This window comes from Juglans regia, chromosome 7 (assembly GCF_001411555.2).
Source record: "Juglans regia cultivar Chandler chromosome 7, Walnut 2.0, whole genome shotgun sequence".
In the NCBI taxonomy this organism is placed as follows: domain Eukaryota; kingdom Viridiplantae; phylum Streptophyta; class Magnoliopsida; order Fagales; family Juglandaceae; genus Juglans; species Juglans regia.
This window is the reverse complement of record NC_049907.1, coordinates 40,505,967-40,526,694: the sequence shown is the minus strand read 5'-3', so window position 1 is coordinate 40,526,694 and position 20,728 is coordinate 40,505,967. Positions and strand designations below refer to the sequence as shown.

Here is a 20,728-nt window from a genome sequence, read left to right as displayed (position 1 = left end):
TTGATACCCGGTCTTCGTTTAAAATAGTCTGTCTTTTACTACATTTGGGAGGCAAATGCAATGTCTACACTCTACACGATCCAGTGTGGGGGCATATCTTTTGGAGAATTCGTGTGTGTGTGTGTGTGTGAGAGAGAGAGAGAGAGAGAGAGGCATACTCGCTCTTGACATGATAATGAAGAGCCTTCGTGTTCAATAAGTCCTGGCGGAAATTATGAAGTATAAAGATGAGCAAAGTTGTAATAGATGGAAACCGTAGATAGGTGAATAGTGTATCCAATTTATAAAGTATTTTTTCCTTAACAGGAACCGATTGCTAATGTGGATGAACACAGATCAGATCCTGAATCCCATTTTGTGACAGCTTTTGCATGAATATTAATGATTTTGGACAATCTAATCATCGATCAGTTTATTAAATTCATGAAAAATCAGGGTCTAAGAGAATAAATTCCATGCATAGAAATAAATGATATCTTGCATGAGTCACCAGAGCTTCACACGTAGTACACAAATTACACGTATCGCTTCATTAGAGTCCAAAAAACGTATGCGCACATACGTTTAGAAACGCTTTCTTAAAGGTGGAAAGTAGGAGAGAACAAGATCAGTTTAAAGATGCATGAAGATCAAGCGAGCGAAATGAGAGAGTAAGAGGAGGAGCACTGCACAATGACATCAATCTAGAGATCATAGAGATTTTATTCAACACCGGGTACGTTCTACTCTCTCTTTTCTCTTTTTTGTTTCGGCCAAAATTAGTAGAGATATCAGAGCATAAACCCGGCATTGATGAACCTTCAAGTTTTTCCTCTCTTCTTAAATTATTAAATGCTCACCAAACTAATCCATTTTGGAAGCACAGCACAAAATGATTTCAAAGCAAAAAAAATCATACTTCATTTGCAAGCTGATCAGAAACGTTTCTTTTTTAGTTCATAAGTACTGGCTGATCATATATTTCAGAGTTCTAGTTTTTTTCTTCATGCATGGATCCTTGTCTGGCCACAGATTTTCATTTTCTTCCTTCTTTCTTTAGAATAATTTTTCTTTTTCTTTTTACCGGAAACATATCCGAAGAATTCCATCGGCCTCACCAGTCACCAGACCATATATATTGCATGAGAGTCTGGCAAATATGAGCCAGTGGCCTGCCATTTGGAAGCACGCACTTGTAGTTTCACCTCCACAAAACCAAAACGTCTTTCCAATGTTACAACTTACTTACATCCAACCTAGCTAGCTTTGTCTTTAAGTACTGGGACTCTTTTAAGTACTCTTCGTTTTGTTGTCAACTCCTGGGACAGTCGCTCATTACCAACCTAATTATATTGCCGTCTGAAACAAAACAAATGACAAACAACCAAAGTACGTTGATAAAATCAAGATGCAAGACAAATATTGGGGGGTCTGGTAAACGAGCATTGTGATCGAATCCAGCAATATCTCTTCGGAAAGCCTGATCTGCATGCGAACTCGTTGATCTATTTGCGCATCCTTTTTTTTTTTTCCATTCGATATATAATACAATATTTCCAATTGGTCATGCATATATAGGGTTGTAGAACTCAAAGCATCTCATGTGTCAGATGTAGACTGCTCATGCATTGGCACATGATAACATGCAGATATTGCAGGGCTTGGTGATTCAGAATTATGTTCATACTTATCTTTGACCATTAAACACCATTTTCATGCACTATACACACTACTCTCTCTATCATGTATAAAAAAATGCATACAAACTGCATGAGTTACCCATCTTCATAATCTGTGACTCGAGCGGCCAGCAAAACCAACAACAGCTAGGCACATCCAGGTGAGATGAGATCAGAGCCGTTCATGCAATCATAAATAAGGGGGTGGGCTCCACTTGTACTTGTATTTTCCAGGTTCTTAATTTTTTTTTTTTTTTAGGTGCCATCTCAGAAGAGCTGGAGTTTTGACTTTGCGTCAAAAAAAAAAAAAAACCCCCGACCCGAGTCCAAAAATAAACCCAAAGTAACACGCCCCCGTTCGCGTGACCACCTCGTGACATGTTAATGTACGCCGGCTGCCCATTGCGACGCCAATGAGAACTCAGCACATAAGAGCTTCTCAGGCACAAGGAAATAAAAAACAATATGACGTGGAGGAACGCATGGTGTGCAGGTTAACACCGTGGGCTCCACGAGCGCAACCTATCGGCTACTCCCCTGTTTACTTTACATAGAGGCGTCCCACTCGATCTCGAACTCATTCGGACTTTGGAACATACACAGGAAACATTAGTTATAAGGGCTTCATGGTGATATTTTGATACTGTTTCTACAATTGCGCCTCGAACGATTCATCAACCTCTTTGGCATTGTCCAAATCGAATGAGAACCACGTCGAAGACTCCAAAAATATTCCACGCTCTCTTTTTTTTTCTCGCCTACCTAACGGAAGCAGAGCCAATAGAAGAAAATTGTCGAACCCCATCCATTACTATCATTTTGTGGGGGGCGATTTTTCTTCGTGATTGCCGTGGTTTCTCGTCCATAACGGTGTTAAAACTCATGATTTGTGGCCTGTTGTTGACATGCATCATGTGGGTACGTGAATAAGGAGGTGTTTATGTTTGTTTTGTGCGTGTGTGGGGTCAGAGGACGAAGAAGAAGAAGATGATGATGACAAGCCAGATGGTGAAGGTACAGAGGGAAAAAATCGCCGTATGCATGAACTGTCCTTTATGCAATAAGCTCTTCGAAGACGCCACTACCATATCTGAGTGCCTTCACACCTGTGAGTGCCTCTCTACTTCTCATCTGTTTTTCAAGGTTATGTTCCTCCAATTTCTGAGTTTTTCTATCTAGTTTTAAGTAGTCTATTCGTTCCTTTTATTCCAGAACCTTTATGTTTTACGTTCTATGTTTTCTCGGCATTTGAAGTTTTCTATCTTGTATATACTCTTGTTTCTAAATCACTTCTTTTATCTGGGTGTTTAAGTAGTCGATTTGTTCCTTTTATTCTTGAATCTTTGTGGTTTACGTTCTATGTGTTCTTGGCATTTGAAGTCTTCTATATATCTTGTATGTATTCTTGTTTCTATATCACTTCTTTGATCTAGGTGAATTGTAAATTCTTGCTTTTGTGACGCGGCTTTTCCTGATCAATTGCATTCTTGTCGCTTTGGTTCATTGTTAGTCGACTTGAATAATGCACTTCATGTTATAAATCGTGTAGGGGTTTTCATATATCCGAGTATTGGCGGACTTGAGCTTTGAGATATAATAATTTGTAGACGGAAACAAGCAAGAGGAAATTTTGAGACTTCCCATAAGATATTTTTTTTCTAGTTTCTTTCATGAACGATGACCGTGTGAATCTATGGTTTATAACTTGGATGGTCTTATATATGGTGTATAAATTAGTGAATGTGTTTGGCGAATGTCAAGGACTCTAGGGAACACAAGTTAGTGAATGTGCTGGGCAAATCAAAGCTATGGGAGTGGACCCTTGTGACTAGGACGGGAAAATTTATGGGCAGGAGTTTTGGATTGTGCCCTTGGGTTGGGGAGCAGGACCTAGAGGAAGTTGTTTAATGCAATCCTCTGGAAATCTTGTTGCCGCTTGAGCAGGAATGTTCTAATGACAATTGGAACGGCAGCTTCAGAGGTGGATCCTGTCCCATTGTGTTCTTGCCCTCCGATTGATAATGTAGTGTGTTCCAGTATGAAGTCATCGAATTGAGTAATGCGAAAAGTGAAGGAGTTTCAATATTGCTTGAGAGGGAGGGAGGGATAAGTTACTGCCCTTAATAATGATTTCAAATAATTCCAATTGTAACACTAGTTTCTTTGCAGTAAAGGTCTAGATGTGAAGGTCTTGCCTTTTATAATGATTGAAGGGGCTCTAATTGTAACATTCAGCAGTCCCTTTGGAGGATAGGCCCGGTATGGCTCAGACTTTTCTTGGGTCATTACAATATGGTTCAGGAACACTCTCTAGAAATGTGAGATGCATTGCTCCAGTATTTGTTTCTGCTGGTAGGGCTTTTTAGTTATGTGACTTGGCATCTGTCTCTCTCTGTTCATAAGCTAAGATAAAATTTTCTTTTCCACATAATCTCTGGTTTCCTTACCAGTTTTTTGGTGGAGCATATTGTCTGCATTAAATGCTGCGTTTCCTTTCAGTATAACTTACACTGCAAGTTGGATGAATTACATTATAAGTATCTACTAAAAAATATCCGGTCCTTTGTTATTTATAAATTTGATCACAGTTTGCAGGATTTGCATATACGAGAAGTTAACAGATGAGGAGTTGAATCACTGCCCCGTGTGCAATATAGATTTAGGTTGTGCTCCACTGGAGAAATTAAGGTATTTCATCAGTACTCCTACAAATTCAGAATATTAAGAATTTGGTGCCTCTTACTATTTTTTTAGGTTTATTGAGTTATTAGTGCCTAAAAGAAGTGATGGATTGGAAGCTGTTCGATGTAAGAATATTGGCGGGCTTACATACTTTGTCAAAATGAAAGTTTCATGTCAAAGCTCTGTTCTGAAAGAGCATACTTTGTTGAACGTATGCATCTTTTTACTGAAAATGGCGTATTTTTCTAGTGGGAGAAGTTAGTTGCGTTGGAAGTCCTGCAGGCTATTCAATTGTTGATCAACTAGTTTAGTAGGGTTCATTCTTGTTGAAACGTTGTTCATTCTGCAGGATATTTTTTGATGACCTTAAGATATTTTTTTTTTTTTAGATATTACTGAATTCCGTAGTCTACTTGGGGCTTCTTCTGAAGCATTCTGATTTATTAATGGAAAAATAATTGATGTTAATTAAATCCATAATTATGACAAAGATGCCTGGATGAAGCCAATCCAAGGGTACAGAGTGTTGATTGCTTGCCTACGTGAAGCCAATTCTATGCTTGGGGCTGCAGTTCAGTTTGTTCACTATGTCATATTTAGAAATCATTTTCATAAAATCTCTACATCGAAAGACAACAACAATTGAAAAAAGTGTTAATGATTTTGACCGTTGAAATGGTTTGTGTTTGTTTGAAGTAAGCTATAATTTTTTGCTGATCTGCAGGGCGGACCACACTTTGCAAGGCTTAAGGGATAAAGTCTTCCCTTTTGGAGGAAAAGCTGATTCACCTGAGTTGATGCCCTCAGTTCCATGTTCAGGAAAAAGGAAGGAGAGATCTCTCTCTTCGTTGGGGGTCAGCATACCTAGACTATCAGCCCGGTCTGGTCTGATTGGAAGAAGATTAAAATCTGCTGCAAGAAAGTCTCTTGTTCTACAAGAATCTACTCTTTTTGTTGATGAGCCTTTTAGGAAGGAGGAAGACGATAAGAAAGTGGGAAATCGCCATGTAAGTTTAAGCTCAACTTAGACTATGTGAAATTGGGCAAAATAGGCCGCAGGTAAAAGAAGAAAAACTTCAGTTCCGGTTGGTCTTACAAAATTATAATATTAACTTTTTATTAGTGGTTTGTCTAAACAAATATAAAGTTAATAACTTGGGCATTTTGCATTTCATTCTCTGAACATTAGTATGTGTTTGCTTTAATTTATAACATCTTCCTTGCCAATTATCTTTTCGTGATGCAGAATCCTTCTAATGCTGAGTCATCTAAGCAATACATGTCTAATAAAGGTATAGACGACTATCCTGAACCATGTGAAGGGAAAACTGATTTGCGGAAACCCATCAATTGCCTGGTGGAAGCTGCAAACAAAACGAAATCTATTAAATTTACCGTACATGGTACATTGGCCAAACCAGCACTGCCTGATGCTCACGACAATGAATCAGATAAGCCTAAAGCCAAAAGAAAGAGACTTGGTCATAAATCAAAAGGCCATGGTGATGGAAATGACCCGTCTTCTGTACCATCAGGATCAATGAAACCTAGAAAGTTCCAAGGTTCTCGACAAAGAAGAGCTGCTGCCTCTAAGGGGTTGAATATTACAGGACAAGCTCTTGATGTGAATAGCAAGCATGACAGAAGATTTAGTCCAATCTGGTTCGCATTGGTTGCTTCTAATGACAAGTGAGATTTCGTTCCTTTTTGTGTGATAAAGAATTGATGTTAAACAGTTCTTCTTATCTCATATATTGAGTTTTAATTTTGATTAATGGTTTCAGGGATGGAGATGCACCCCTGCCACAGATATCCTCATGCTACTTGCGGGTTAAGTGAGTATTATTGACCAATGTTTTTAATTTCGTACCGTACCGGCTGGTACGGCCGAAATTTTTCGTTTCGGCCGTCCGGCCGGTACAGGTACTATATATGTTCCGTACCGGTCAAAATACTGGCCGTACCGGATGGTACCGGCCGTTTCGGCCTAAATTTCGGCCTGTACCGGCCGATATTTCGGCCGCGTTTTTTTTTTTTTTTTTTTTTTTTTTTTTTTTCGTTTTTTTTTTAAACTACAAGTTCATTTTTTGACCCCCAATTTAGACTAGACTATTTATAATTTATATGTATGTATGTATTTATATATAATTTATTCATATATAAACTATTATTTTAGAATATAATTGTTATATATATTTATATATATAATTTATTCATATATCGACTATCCCGAAACGGTACACGAAACGGTACCGGTACCGAAATATTTCGTTCCAGTGTCTTGACCGGTACGCCATCCGGTACGGTATTCAAAACATTGTTATTGACCCCACTTCCAGCCATGTAGTTGTGTTTTTGCTTTGCTTAATATTTCTCCTTTTTTATTTATCATATGAAAATTCCATGGTTAAAACATCTCCTGCATCATCTTCGCCGATTTTGGTAGAAGTTCCATAGTTCATGAGGCATGTTTTGGTATTTAGCAAATACTAGCATGTTATTGATTTGTTAAACTTAATACACTTTTGTCCAAGTTTGTTGCCTGCTGAAGCATGAAATCTGTCCTATCCTTTTTCTTGACATTTTTACTTTTCAAATATATATATAGTGCTTTCAGTGAGTATATAGAAACTATGCAGCTAATGTGGGTTTTGGTAAAAATGCTTTCCTTTGTCACATGGTTTACGATGAAACCAAGACTTAGGACAGTCCATGTGAAGCTTTTATTCAGTAACATATGAATATTTCTGTCTGAAGTATTTTCTAGAATGCATATATTCTACCATTTCTTTAAATAGAATTCAGACAGGGAAGTATTCCAAGTAGTCACGCATTAAGGGCATTCGACCAAGCTAATATGCAATAGAGAAAATCTATCATCATAGATTTTCTAATTTGCAGACAAACTGTGCTGCAGAAACCTTACAACCGTCCTTTACTAAAATCAAATCAACTTTCTAGACCAAAGTCTGATTAACAATTTTGAAATATTTTTGGCTAGGTTAAAAAAGTTGAGACTTGAGTATATTCTAGCCACAACTAATAAAAAGAAAAAGAACAGAAACCGTGGTTGGTTAGCCACATGCTGTCTTGTGGATTATTAGAATATTTTGTGCATACATGTGTATGCGAGCGCATTAATTTTGGTAAACAGACATATAAATGGACTTATTTACGTGATTTTCTTTTGTAAGGTACAAGATACTTCTGATTTTTGATGTTTCTGGCCTATGAAGAGAGATTTATATAACCTGCATTCTTCCAGAAGAATAGTCCTTGTCCATTTTTTATTCTAGATGCAGGAAATTCCTGTGTGTATTCAGTGGTTTTTCTCATCAATAAGAATGAATAAGATGGTTAACTATTAGCCTTTGTTATTAAGTCTGACTGTCTGAGAAAATCAGGTTGAACAATCACCCCCCAAACAGTTTCCACTAGTGAGTAGACTGAGGATGAAACTTTGTAGACTTCCATCAAGTGGATCTATTAATGTCGTTTGAGTGCTTGATCTGGACAATCTGATGAGATCTTCATTTACCGAAAATGGAATGGGACAGCCAACATGCTTAAATGTCTGAAGCCAATCATATTAGTACTCATTATTGTGTCGTTAAGTTAGCTCATGTGAGACTGATGCATTTGAGTTCGTCTAATTATTTTGGTTGGCACTGGCTCTCTGGGGTGCTGCAGTGTATGTGTTTGGTTTGTTTGCTTTTGTTGGTTGGGCTTTGTCATCACTTAAAATGAGAGCACCCTTTAAAATAAATTCTACCTTGACTCCTGCAACTTCATTCATGAGCACATGCATACTCCCAATTTTTACTGACCTGCTCTTCAAATTGTCACAGGGATGGTAGTTTACCCGTTTCATTTATCAAAAAGTATCTTGTGAAAAAACTGGATCTTGATAGTGAGGCTGAGGTAACTCTTAATTAACTTTGCCCCTTTGTTGAAAAAGGAAGCTTGTATATATAGAACATTTTTTTCTGTACATCGGTCATATTATCTCGACATGACCAATCTGTTTCGACTATGGTGTCTCCGTATGAAATATAGATGGACTTGGTGATTGAGGAACTATGGGAATTTGTTTGCTGAAGTCTCTGCTGTTAAAAATCCCTACAGGTCGAGATCTTGTTGCGTGGTCAGCCACTGATTTCTACACAGCAACTTCACAACTTGGTAGACTTGTGGTTGCAGACAAGACCAATATCAGAAAGAATATCGACATCTGTGGGCAGCTCAGCCAAGGATTTTGTGATGGTTCTGTCTTATGTTCGAAAGACAGCCACATGAATATGCTTCAATGATGTTTTTAGTTAGAGGCACCACTTTGAGGCAGCATGAGTACTAGTCTTCCCGGCATACATGCATTGGCGTGGAAAATCTTAAATTTCTTCTGTTTTATTAAGACCACGCATGCATGCATGCATATACGTGCTATATATACATGGCGCCATGTGTCGTGGACATTTCAGGGTTTATCTAATTCCTTGATAAAACTTGCTTCTACTGAAATGAAGTATTATGGAATGGAATGCTCCTTTCTTTTTTTTCTTTTTTTTTTTTTTAAATTTTTTATGGAATGGGATGCTTGTTTAATTTAACTGTGATTAATATATGTAACTTAAATAACAAAAACTATAAACAATTTCCGCACTCTTGTAATTCACGAGGTTTTCAACTTTATACGAGTTTAATGTAATGACATGTACATCTCCCCCCCTCTTTTTAGTGTAAAGTTTTTATTTGGGAAACTTGTGTTTTTGCTAAGCTAGCTGGCACTGCATGGTTGTAAATTAAAGATTTTGACCGTTTATTGTTGTTCAACGACTTGTAGGACACGGCCGATAAAACGAATTGTTGCGTTATTCATATGATCTATTGTTGCCTGTAAAGGAAAATTGTGCGCTATCCTTGAGAAGGGAGAGATGCTATTCATCATTTCACATTATACACTTTACACATTTTAATATTATTTTTTATTTTATTTTATTTTTTTAAACTAATTGAATTATTCTACTTTTCATCTATACATCACATATTTGTTATAGAAAGAATAAAAAAAAAATGTAATGCGTTGTGTGTGAAGATGGTAATTAAGTAGAATTATTCTTTTCAAGGGCATGCATTTACTGCATTCATCACTCGAGAAAGACCTATGTGTACGTACCTAATAATTTGTCTTAAATTTCTCAGTGTCACTTACATTTTAAGTGATTTTTCTTTAAATGAACATTAATATATTAAATTATATTATGAAAAAAGCTATTTGCACCCGGGACAGGGACACGCCGCGTACCCGGATTCCAAGTCAACATTATTTAAACGGTGCGTTTGCACCCTTAGTTAAACGGTGCGTTTATGAATTCGAGTATTGTTTCTAAAATCAAACTTTTGAAATCAAATTCGAAAGTAGCACGAAGATGAGACAATATCTTGGGTGAGAGAAGAAGAGAGTAAGTCGAGAGAGGGACTAACCGTAAGGGGTTGTAACGGGCTGGGGTGGCTTGGGGTGTTCGGCAGTCCTGTGCAGGTGGCGACATCTTGGAGCGGTTGGCGACATGTGGTGGTTTGGTGGGTAAAAATCTCTGTTTTGAGTGAGAAAAACAGAGGTGCTGGTGCTGCCGACGCTTTGGCTGAGCAATGGCTTTCGGTGGTCGTCTGAGGGAGGAGCAGCGACAGTGGCTGGCTTGGCTTCAGGGTGGCAAGGCAGTGGCTCACGTGGAGGGAGCGATGCTTTGTTTTCGGGAGCCAAAGTAAACGAATAATGGCTAGGCAGTGCGACGGGGCTTCTCTACGGTGGTTCTTGATTTGGTTGCTGCTACGAGTAGATGCTAGGGTGGCAGTGGCTGTTGGTGCGTGCATGCAAGAGCGGCGCCATGGATCAGTTGAGGTCGATGGCGGATTTGCCGTGATCGCTACTGCGTGAAGCTTGGTGTGCATGCATGCGGACGTGGGTTGTGAGGAAGAATTCGAATGAGGGAGAAGGAGTGAAGGGTGACTAGGCAGTAAAATAGAGCATACCCACAACGTCACTCACTTGATGCCTATTGCTCAGATGGCCAAAGAAGACAGCACGAAGACGATGAAGACAAGGTGAGATGATGAAGACATCCTCGCTTTTCTTTATGAGAATGTAAAAATTGGTTTCTGAAATCGAGTTTGGCGCCTAGGTGAGAGTTTATGAAATCGAGTCTTTTTTTTAAAACAATAATATAAAGCTAATGTGGCTAATGCCACATCATACGATTCCGCAACGGGTTGACTTATATATATATATATATTATTTCTTATATATAATTATCAATATAATTAGATATATTATTCCTTGACGTCACAGCCACGTGGTTGAATTATTAAAAAGAAAATTGGACACGCGAAAACTCCAATACCGAATTATGTTTCATTCATTTTCTCCGATTATATCCATTTCTTTTTTTTTTCTAATCAAGCATATTATAAATAATAAAGTACAAAAGTTTAAGGTGGATATTTTCCACTGTCAAGATACAAAAAACAGTTAGGAATAATATCTAAAGGTATGCTTCCAAATACAAGATTTGTAGCTGCCCATTGCGCCACCGAGTGCGCGCATCGATTTTGAAATCGATGTATCTTAGTAAATTTCCAGTCTTGATGAAATTGGGAGATGTGAAGGATGTCGCCAATAATAGTTGATATGTTCCAGAAATGAGTCGAATCTGGATTTGCAATAGATGTAAATATTGATTGAGCATCCCCTTCTATTATTGCACTATTCTGATTGGAAGCCATTTTAGATGCTAACAAAGCTGCCAAGGCTTCTGTGACTAGAGGATTAGTGGTTTGGAATTTTTCCGTTTTGATTCCCAGAATATCTCCTCTATGATTTCTTTGTATTACCGAGCCTACTGAGAAATGATCCCTCACTGCTGCATCAAAAGAGAAGTTTTGATAATTCAATGGAGGAGATTTTCATTCTTCTTGTTTGCTTTGTTGACTCTTTTTTATTTTCCAGGCTGCTTTATAAACTTCGAAGATGTGTTGAAGCTGGACTTTTGCATCTGGTAATGATAGGGAAGTGTGATTGTGGACTATGTCATTCCTCTTTCTCCAGATAAAATCTAATATTATGACTGCAAATAGCTGTAAATGATGCTTTTCTTCTGATAGAAGGCCCAACTTTTTATCTGGATAGATGATCATCCGAATCCAATCTGATATAGAATTTATAGGCAGTCTAGCAAGATTTAAAGGCCAGCTGCTCTGTTGCCACAAGATTCTGATGACAGGGCATTGTATAAAGAGATGCAACAGAGTCTCTTTCTCTTGGTTGCAAAGTGGGCACTCTTCAGTATCTTGTTGAGTGATGAATTCACCAATTCGTGATTTGGTAGGAAGAATATTCCAGAGAAGTTTCCACAACATCAATTTATGGCGATCATGAATTTTAAGGCTCCACAAAGGCTTGAAGAGTGATATAGAGAAGCTAGGCTGAACTAAAACTTGATTCTGCAAAGATGCATGATAGGCTGTTTTGACAGAGTATTTTCCATTGTGACTGAGTACCCATACAACTTTGTCTTGCTCAATCGATCTTACCGAGAGAGGGATTTTTATAATTTCTAATATGCTCTCTTGATCAAACAGGTTTTGTAATTTTGGTACAGCCCAACTCCTAGGATTACTAATAATGAGATCTAAAACTGTAAGGTTTGGGTGATCAAGAGACATAACTTGTATTTGCTGTGGCTTGAAATTATTCAGCCAAGGAATCCATGGATCTGATCAGATATTTATGGATTCTCCACTATAGATTTGGAAACAACGACCTTGATGAAGCAATTCTCTTGTTTTAAGTAATCCCTTCCACATGCATGAGTCAGTTGTTTTTTGTGTCGCCTCCCAGAAAGTTGTGTTATTTAAATACTTAGCAGAGAGAATTGAATGCCACAAACCATTTGAAGGACTACTTAACTCCCAACCTGTTTTGGCAAGCATTGCTTGATTCATCATTTCCATTAATCTGATACCCAGTCCACCTTCCTTTTTTGGTAAGCAGATAGATTTTCAGGACTTTAAGGTCATATGATAAATTTTATCCTTTGAGAATCCCCACCAAAAGTTCTTAAAAGATTGATCAAGCGATTTGCAGACTGATTTTGATAACTGAAAGGAGGTCATATGATATGTTGGTATCGAGCTTACGACAGACTTGATTAGCATTGTTCTGCCTGCCTGAGCCAATAGCTTGGATTTCCATCCTTCCAATTTTTCCCCCACTCTCGCTAGCATAACACTGTAATTTTCTTTTTTGTTTCTATTGAAAGAAGTTGGTAATCCCAGATATTTCATTCTAGCCGATGTAGATTTAAAAGGTAACCATTGGGAAATAGAGGATTTTGTTGCTTGGCTTGTATTTCTGGTGATGAACATTGAAGACTTGCTCATGTTTATCTTCTGTCCTGACCAACATTGGTATTTTGTCAAACACTCTGATAAGTTTTTTGCATTTTTTTCCGTGGCCTTTGTGAAGATAATAGTATCATCTGTAAAAAGTAAATGTGACACAGCTGGACTATTTCTACTGATTTGAACCCCTTCCAGTTTCTGTTGTGCTTCAGCCTTCAGTAAGATTCTTGATAGAGCTTCTGTGACCAGAGTAAAAAGAAATGGTGATATTGGATCTCCTTGCCTTATACCTCTTTGTGATTTGAAGAAACCTCTTGGTGAACCATTAATGAGAATGGAGAAAGATACTATAGATATGCAGGCCTTTATCAAATTTATCTACTTTTGACTGAATCCCAAATTCTTCATCACTGCGTAGAGAAATTCCCATTCAACTTGATCAAAGGCTTTTTCCATGTCCATTCAACTTGCCTTATATCCATTTCACTTAGTCGTATATATTCTATTACATTAATTTACGAACTCCTAAAGAAAATCCGAGAGCATTTTCATATTTAAAGAAAGTCTTCAATCCTTCTTTTTTATTATTATTATTATTTCAATTCTAATATGGCTTTTTTAGCCCACAGTCACATGCATGGCTGTAAGTAGGTAGCGGATTACCGCTGAAAATTCATAATTTCCGTGTCTTCATTTATTCTATGCACGTTATTTCATGGTCCTTCGTCTCTTTCTTGTTCATAACTTCATATGTATATTCTTTCTGACGGGGATCTTTTTCGGAAAGAGTTGCTACACAACCTTTTAATCTCTATACATTATATTTTTAAAAAAATTTTAAATTTTTTAATTTTTTTTTAAATTTTTTTTGAATTTATTCTTTTTAAACTAATTTAATTTTTCTATTCATTATTCAAATATTAAATATTTGATAAAAAAAAATTAAAAAAAGTGTGGTGTGTGGAGGCTGTGTAAATAGTAAGAAGTTGTGTAGATTTTTTGTTTCGGAAAAATGCTACTCACAACCATCCTGAGAACCCCTGTGGCATCGTGTCCAATGTGGCAAATGCAACAATGCCGTTTGCATTTCCCTCGAAGACAGAAGGAGTCTGGTGACCTCCTTTCCCATTTCGCCCCATCCCCACGAAAACTCAACTTTTCCCTCTGTTTTCATCTTTGTCTTCTACATCCACACGAATCAATATGTCTTCGTCTTCGTCCTCGTCTTCTAGGGTTAGGGGAAGCCCCATCGTCCTCCATGAAGTCACCGCCCCACGAAGCCAAAGCCCATCACAGCCCAGTCTTCATCTTCTCCATAGTCAGTCTCCACCAACCCAAGAACCCACGGACCCACGAACACCCACAATCATTGTCTTCGTCTTCTCTTTGTCTTCTCCACGAAGCCACATAGATCTTTGAAACCTCTATAGATAGGTACCTTGTCGACCTTGCATGGAACATTCTCATGCAAAGGTAAATCTGCTATTTTCCAAGACCCATCTTTTCTCACAAGCACTAGGATTTTTTTTTTTTTTTGAGTTCTACTTAATATAATGCTTCTTATTGATCTGTAAAGATGTCCTTGAATTCGTTTATCAACCACCTTCCCGTAGTTTTCAAATTCCCTCAAGATGACTTTTAGTCATCTTCTGTGCCTTTTTGGAGACACCAGTTGTATCCCCAAAGGCAGAGCAGTCCATGGAAAGATTATCACATTTGGGTTCCGCCTGGATATCTATGCAAACAACCATTTGATCTCATTGTACGCAAAATCCAATCGTATGGATGACGCTCGCAAAGTGTTTGATGCAATGCCTGAAAGGAACCTTATTTCGTGGATTGCTTTGATATCTGAGTATTCCTAAACTGGTTTCAAAGAAGAAGCTTTAAAATTTTCAAATTAATGGTTATTGATGGTTTCAATCCAAATCCTTATACATATGTTGGAGCCATATCTACTTGTGCTAGTATAGGCGACGCACGAGCTGGTAAGGAGATTCATGGAAGGATTTATAGACATGCGCAAGAGTTGAATGGCCAAGTCAGTAATTGCTTGATCAATATGTATGGGAAATGTGGTTCGTTGAAATCTGCACTGCTTGTGTTTGATGCAACTTTGAAGCTGGATTTAGTTTCTTGGACTTCGATACTTGCCTGTTATTGTCAATGTGGGGAAAATCTAGAGGGGTTAAAGATTTACATACAGTCACAAAAGGAAGGAGCAGAGGTTAGGGAATTTTCTTGTGCAAGTATCTTGGGAGCTTGTGCTGCGCTTGAGAACTTGAAGGTTGGGATGCGATTACATTCCCTTGTCATCAAGTGTGCGCTTGGATTAGATAACTTCGTTATGACATCATTGATAAATCTTTATGCCAAGTGTGGAGAATTACACTCTAGTCATCGGGCAGTTTTGGAGGTGGACAAGCCACAGTTGCAGGCTTGGCCTGCATTAATGGGAGGCTATGCTCAACAAGTAAAAGAAAGAGACGCCATTGATCTTTTCTACAAGTTCCAGAAATTGTATTGGAGTTTTGGTTTTGTATTGGACTATGTAGTTGATGTAGTTGATGTAGAAATTGTAAAACAATGATGATTGAGCAATTTATTGTTTCTCTATGTAGTTGATGTAGTTGATGTATTGAGCAGTTTATTGTTTCACTTTGGCCATTGAGCATTTTTGTAAAACAATGATGATTGGATATTGGTTGTTGAGAAGCAGGTTAATGTATGAGCAGTTTGTTTTTTCACTGTGTCCATTGAGTAGTTTGTAAAACACAAAATATTGGATATTGGTTGTTGAGAAGCAGGTTATTTTGTTGAGCAATTTATTGTTGATGTAAAAACCTAGGTGCAGGTTAATGTATTGACCAAATATTAATGTATTGAGCAGGTTAATGTATCTTGTTTTCTAATTTATATAGATACTAAAACCCATATTTGGTTTAAATCTTTCTTGGTGATGGGTTTTAGAATCTTTAGTGCGCAGCATGCATGCTATCGTATCTGGACACATTCATGTTTTAATCTCCATTGTTGATGTGTTTTAAATTAAGCTTAACATGTTTTAATTAAACATATGCTATTAGTTTTAAGTAAAATTAAGATATTTGTGTATGAAATGAAGATGATTCTTTTTTAAAAAAGTTGCATTCCTGGGGAGCTGTCTTGTACAGTAACTACAACTCTAAAAAATAGGCTCGAACAAAGCGAACTTCATTTTCACTAACAAATAATGCATCATCATCCGGCTTGTAACCAACATCCCTAACTTCATTTTAAAGTAGGGGTGCTACCCGCATGGTGCGGAGGGGGGTGTGGTTTCAACCCCGCACCCCACCCCTAGGAGGCGGGGGCAGGGCCCCCTGCCACGGTAGCGGGGGCTGGGGTTGAAACAGCACCCTGCCCTGCCTCCTGCTCAATCCAGTGATTCACTGGATCTATAATTTTTTTTTAGTCTAAATTTTTTTTTAGACCCAAATTATAATATAATATAATTATAAATTTTATTCAAAAAAATATAAACTCATTAGAGTTGTATTTTAGATTGCCTTGGCCTCCTTGGCCAACCTTTATATAGGAGGCCAAAGTAATATAATAGTCATTCTTAAGCAATGTGAGACTTACTGTTAAGTTCCACATTGTTTAAGAATGATTATTGTATTAACTTGACCTCCTATATAAAAGTTGGCTTACAAGGCTAAGACAATTCATTAACTTGAATTCAAGTTTTTAACAAGTTGTATATATTTATATACAATATATATTTATATATATAAATATAAAAAGTAATTTTTTTTATTACAAATGTGGGACTAAGTGGAGCGGGGTGTGGGGCGGGGCCCCGCTGGGGTCAGCCCGCCCTCGCTATGGGTCTTTCATGCTAGGCGGGGGCGGTGCGAGGTAGCCCGCCCGCCCATGAGGGGTAGCCCTCCCCCGCTACCCACCCCTATTTTAAAGCCCTAATTGACAACATGCATTATTTCCTAAGGAACAACGACATCATTCATAAAGAAACAGAATAGACTATTGTTTTGATGTACACAAATAGCAACATTAGACCTACCAATACACAAATAGCAACAAATGGTTTCCCGATACACAAAATAGCAACAAATGACTTCCCAATACACAAAATACCAACAAATGTCATGCCAATACACAAATAGCAACAAATGGCTTTATAATACATAAAATACCAACAAATGGCTTCCCAATACACGAATACCAACAAATGTCTTCCCAATATACGAATAAACTAGCTGCACACACACAGAGATGCACTATCAAGTCTACCTTGCAAAACATACAACATAGATCAAGTCAGTTTCCATTATTACAACTAAAAATATCAATTGTAACAACATTAAATGTTAGTTTTATTAATAACATACCCAATGAATCATATCATTGCAGCGATTGTGATTCACCCAACCCAACTCAACACATTCCAACAATTGTTTAAAATAATGTAACATATCGTGCTTGGAGGATTTGAGCTAGATGAGTGGTTTTCTTATTTTTCCATGCTAACAATCCCAAGGAAAACTATATATACAAACAGTAAAAGAATACCTCCTGCAATAATAAGAAGACAATTACCAGATTAAGTTGATCATGCTTGGGAAAACAAACGTCAGAGGCATGAGTGTAAATGATTCAAACAAGTAGAACTCTCAGATTCCACGTTATTCATCGGTACTTCAAACAAAGCGGAGGTACCCATCCATTACAATATTTAAATAACACTTATGAGCAACAGAAGGGACCTCCAAGTGAGTGTAAACTTACAAAATCAGATGACTTCCAACCTTGTTTGTGAGGGGGAATGTACAACCTTCAAAATTCAATCACTGAGACATTACAATTTATGGGATCAACAATGCTTAACCACACTAAACCACAAGTCTAATCCAACATATCCAAAGAACTTCAATAAAAGATTATAGCATTCCTTATCAAAAAAATGTTATAGCATCCAATGATGACCTAGGTGAGTTTGAGTCTTTCAGGCCTATAATGCAACTCACTTGAGTCAAACAAAATAGCTTAAAAGTGCAGCTGCGATGATAATAAGTTTCCAATACTCGCCGCAGTCTTTAGATACCAAACTGATGCTTTTAACAAAATTGATCATGCTTGGGAAAACAAAGTTTAGAGGCATGAGTGTAAATGATCCAAACAAGTTAACTACCATAATTACATGAGCAATTAGCATGTGCAATGAATTCCATTATTAGCAAAATAAATTGATTTTCTTTATAAAAACTCCAAAATCAGCTCACTAATGCAATCACTATCACTCACCTTTATTACTAGAAATTTAGAACCTAATATGAAATTTAACGAGCATTCAGCAAACATCAACTATGGAAATAAAAAAATACAGTACTATTTTCTTCCTTATGCCCACTTCAATTGATTTATCTCTGAGAATATTTCTTGACTTAATTATCTAAATGTCTTCTTGTTCTTGCAGGAGGTATTCTACACCAACCCAAACTATTCACTTCTTAATGACCACATACTCATTGAATCGTAACATACCATTTTGTTCGCATTGTGTACTTTACAGGATTGTCTTCTTGTTCTTAATATGATGTCTTTGTGTAGTTAAACATGAGAATGTGCCATTAATCTTGCAGGATTGTCTTCTTGTTCGTAAAAGCCAACAAAAACAGAGCAAGAACAAAAGGGAAAGGAAAAGCACAACAAGACAACTAAGAATGCTTTTTTTTTTTTAATCCAAACATAAAATAAAAAACAAGAAATAGACAAGGCAATCATATCAACAAGCATTCTTTGCAGTACCACATTATCTATGCAAGAAGCGGCAAAATTAAATAGTAATATCTATAAAATACGAACCCTGGGGCAAAATTAATGGAGAGAACCAGTGCAGTAAATTTCCTAGTTCCTGGACTTTTTGGCCGACCTCAACGAACCCTTGTGGTTTTGGAGCCTTCCTCTTTAACAACTAAACATGCTTATAGATGTTTCTAGCCAACAAAATGTGAACAAAAATACTACACACGAAAATGAAGACATGAAGACGACGACGCGAGATGTCTTACCAAAAGCTAGCCACGGAGACACAAAGCCAAAGAATAGAGATGGAGGAGATCTATCAGTTGTTCACGTGAAGACAAGAAGATCTACTAGTTCTTCTAGACCCAAAGATGACGACGCAGAGCTCAATATCTTCTTCTTCCACGATCTTGCATTTCTTCTGATTTTTTGGTTCTGAAATATAAAATTTTCCCTCCTTTTTGTCTGTGTTTGTTTTTCTTACAATTGTTTTTTTTAATATATTGGCTGACGTGGCAGCCGGTTTCCCAACAGATACTTGAGCCGGAACGTCCTAAGGAGGACTATAAAACATGCCAACGAACAAATAGGTTAGTTATTGTTCTGATATAATTCAGAAATAGGTAAGGGCATAATCGGTCTAATTCAGTCCGATTTTAGATATTTTGTACAATCGAATCGGTATTTATCGATTTTGAAAATTTAAAAACCGATACTAGACCGATTAACCACCGAAACCGGAACTTCCAGTTTATCCTGTTTCTGTCTAGTTCGATCCGATTTTTTCGATTTTATGGATAAACAAAATAATGCTTCAACCAAACTTTAGCAAGTGTTGACCCCATATCCCTTATTTAATAATTTTTAACTAAAAAGTTATAAAATTAACCGTCATACGTTAATATGAAAATTCAAATATTATATTAAAAATATATAACATGATAATATAAAAAATTATGAAAATAATAATTTATATGTAATATATATATATATATATATATATATATATATATAAAGATGAGAGGTACTACATAGAAACTCGACACTCTACGCACTACTTTAAAAATATGTGATTTTATTTTTTTATCCTCATATTTCATATTGAGGATAAAAGAGTAAAATCACATGTTTATAAGTGATATACAAGAGTTTAAGGTTTATATTTAGAAATTTTCTAAAAAGATTAAATATATATATGTATATTCGGTCCAGTTTGGTTTCAACCGATTTTAAAAATATGAAAACATGTATTGGCCAACCGGTCAAGAACTGGCCGGTTTCGATTCTTAAGAACTGATTACGAACCAGACCAAACACACCGATTCAACTAGTTTACCGATTTGTTTTTTTACTCCTTATAAATAAGCATGACGTTTGTAGCATATGCAATATTTCTTATTCGTTGACCAAAGATTCTTGTTCGTTGCAGACGTTATCAAGGCTTACTTGGAACACAAGAAAATACTTAAGCGTTCCACCGAAGTGATGGAGGTTTTCAAGGCCCTCATTTTCCCCAAAGATGTTGAGCCCTCGCTTATTGATGTTTCAACTAACAAATCGGTCAGCTCTTGAACACGCATCGAGTATTTAATCCTACCTAATATTTTTTTAAGTAAAAACTGTAATTTACGTAATTTATATAATTAGAATAGCACTGCCGTTTACTATCTCTAGTCTGTGATATATTTTCAAATAAAAATCAGTACTCTTAAAAATATATTGTAAAATAAAAGACGTCATCCTGTGTTATAAACAATGTTTACCTAATTGGTAAAAATTTAAACAACCAAGTATTATAAAATGAAATGCCGAGAGCATGCCAGATTATTTTATGATACATGGTTTACTCCAGCTTGCATGGAGCCCATGTATATTACGATACCTCGTCTAAGTAATTATCTGTCATAGAAACATCAAGACTAATCTATTCACGATCTTCTGATTTTCTTAGTTGTGTTGCACAAACAGGTTAACATCGAAGTGATGAAACAGAAGAATGTTCTATTCTTCATTTCGAGCCTGGACATCACCCTTGAAGAAATCTCGGTCCTCAAGCCGGTTTATGATGAAATAAGTAAGAAGGATCAGTATAAAATTGTATGGATCCCAATTGTGGAGCAATGGACTGATGACTTGAAAAAGAAGTTTGAGGTGCTGCGGTCCAAGATGCCAGCTTTGTATACAGTGCA

At 36.9% G+C, this 20,728-nt stretch overlaps 3 protein-coding genes across 4 annotated transcripts in view; all 3 read left to right on the top strand.

Moving 5' to 3' along the window:
• Nucleotides 1–631: 631 nt before the first annotated feature.
• LOC108989436 (E3 ubiquitin protein ligase DRIP2-like) lies at nucleotides 632–8,883 on the top strand. Of its 2 annotated transcripts, XM_018963036.1 has the most exons (8): nucleotides 632–715; nucleotides 2,628–2,766; nucleotides 4,247–4,346; nucleotides 5,065–5,347; nucleotides 5,587–6,029; nucleotides 6,125–6,175; nucleotides 8,189–8,261; nucleotides 8,466–8,883. In XM_018963036.1, exons 2-8 carry the CDS (start codon nucleotides 2,646–2,648, stop codon nucleotides 8,634–8,636), a joined length of 1,242 nt encoding a protein of 413 aa, XP_018818581.1. In that variant the 5' UTR covers nucleotides 632–715; nucleotides 2,628–2,645; the 3' UTR covers nucleotides 8,637–8,883. The 2 variants fall into 2 exon arrangements, with proteins under 2 accessions (XP_018818581.1, XP_018818582.1); XM_018963037.2 differs by lacking the exons at nucleotides 632–715; nucleotides 8,189–8,261 and having other exon boundaries at nucleotides 2,165–2,766; nucleotides 8,466–8,585.
• A 5,754-nt stretch (nucleotides 8,884–14,637) lies between these two features.
• Nucleotides 14,638–15,324, top strand: LOC118348946 (pentatricopeptide repeat-containing protein At2g34400-like). Its single transcript, XM_035691544.1, has one exon. The coding sequence runs from the start codon at nucleotides 14,638–14,640 to the stop codon at nucleotides 15,322–15,324; it is 687 nt and encodes a 228-aa protein (XP_035547437.1).
• A 3,453-nt stretch (nucleotides 15,325–18,777) lies between these two features.
• LOC108989452 overlaps nucleotides 18,778–20,728 on the top strand; it is a 3,005-nt gene continuing 1,054 nt past the window's right edge. The window contains exons 1-4 of the mRNA XM_035691543.1: nucleotides 18,778–18,971; nucleotides 19,059–19,129; nucleotides 19,969–20,099; nucleotides 20,508–20,690. Of these exons, the coding sequence (XP_035547436.1) occupies nucleotides 18,778–18,971; nucleotides 19,059–19,129; nucleotides 19,969–20,099; nucleotides 20,508–20,690 (579 nt within the window). The remainder of the gene's footprint in view (nucleotides 18,972–19,058; nucleotides 19,130–19,968; nucleotides 20,100–20,507; nucleotides 20,691–20,728) is intronic.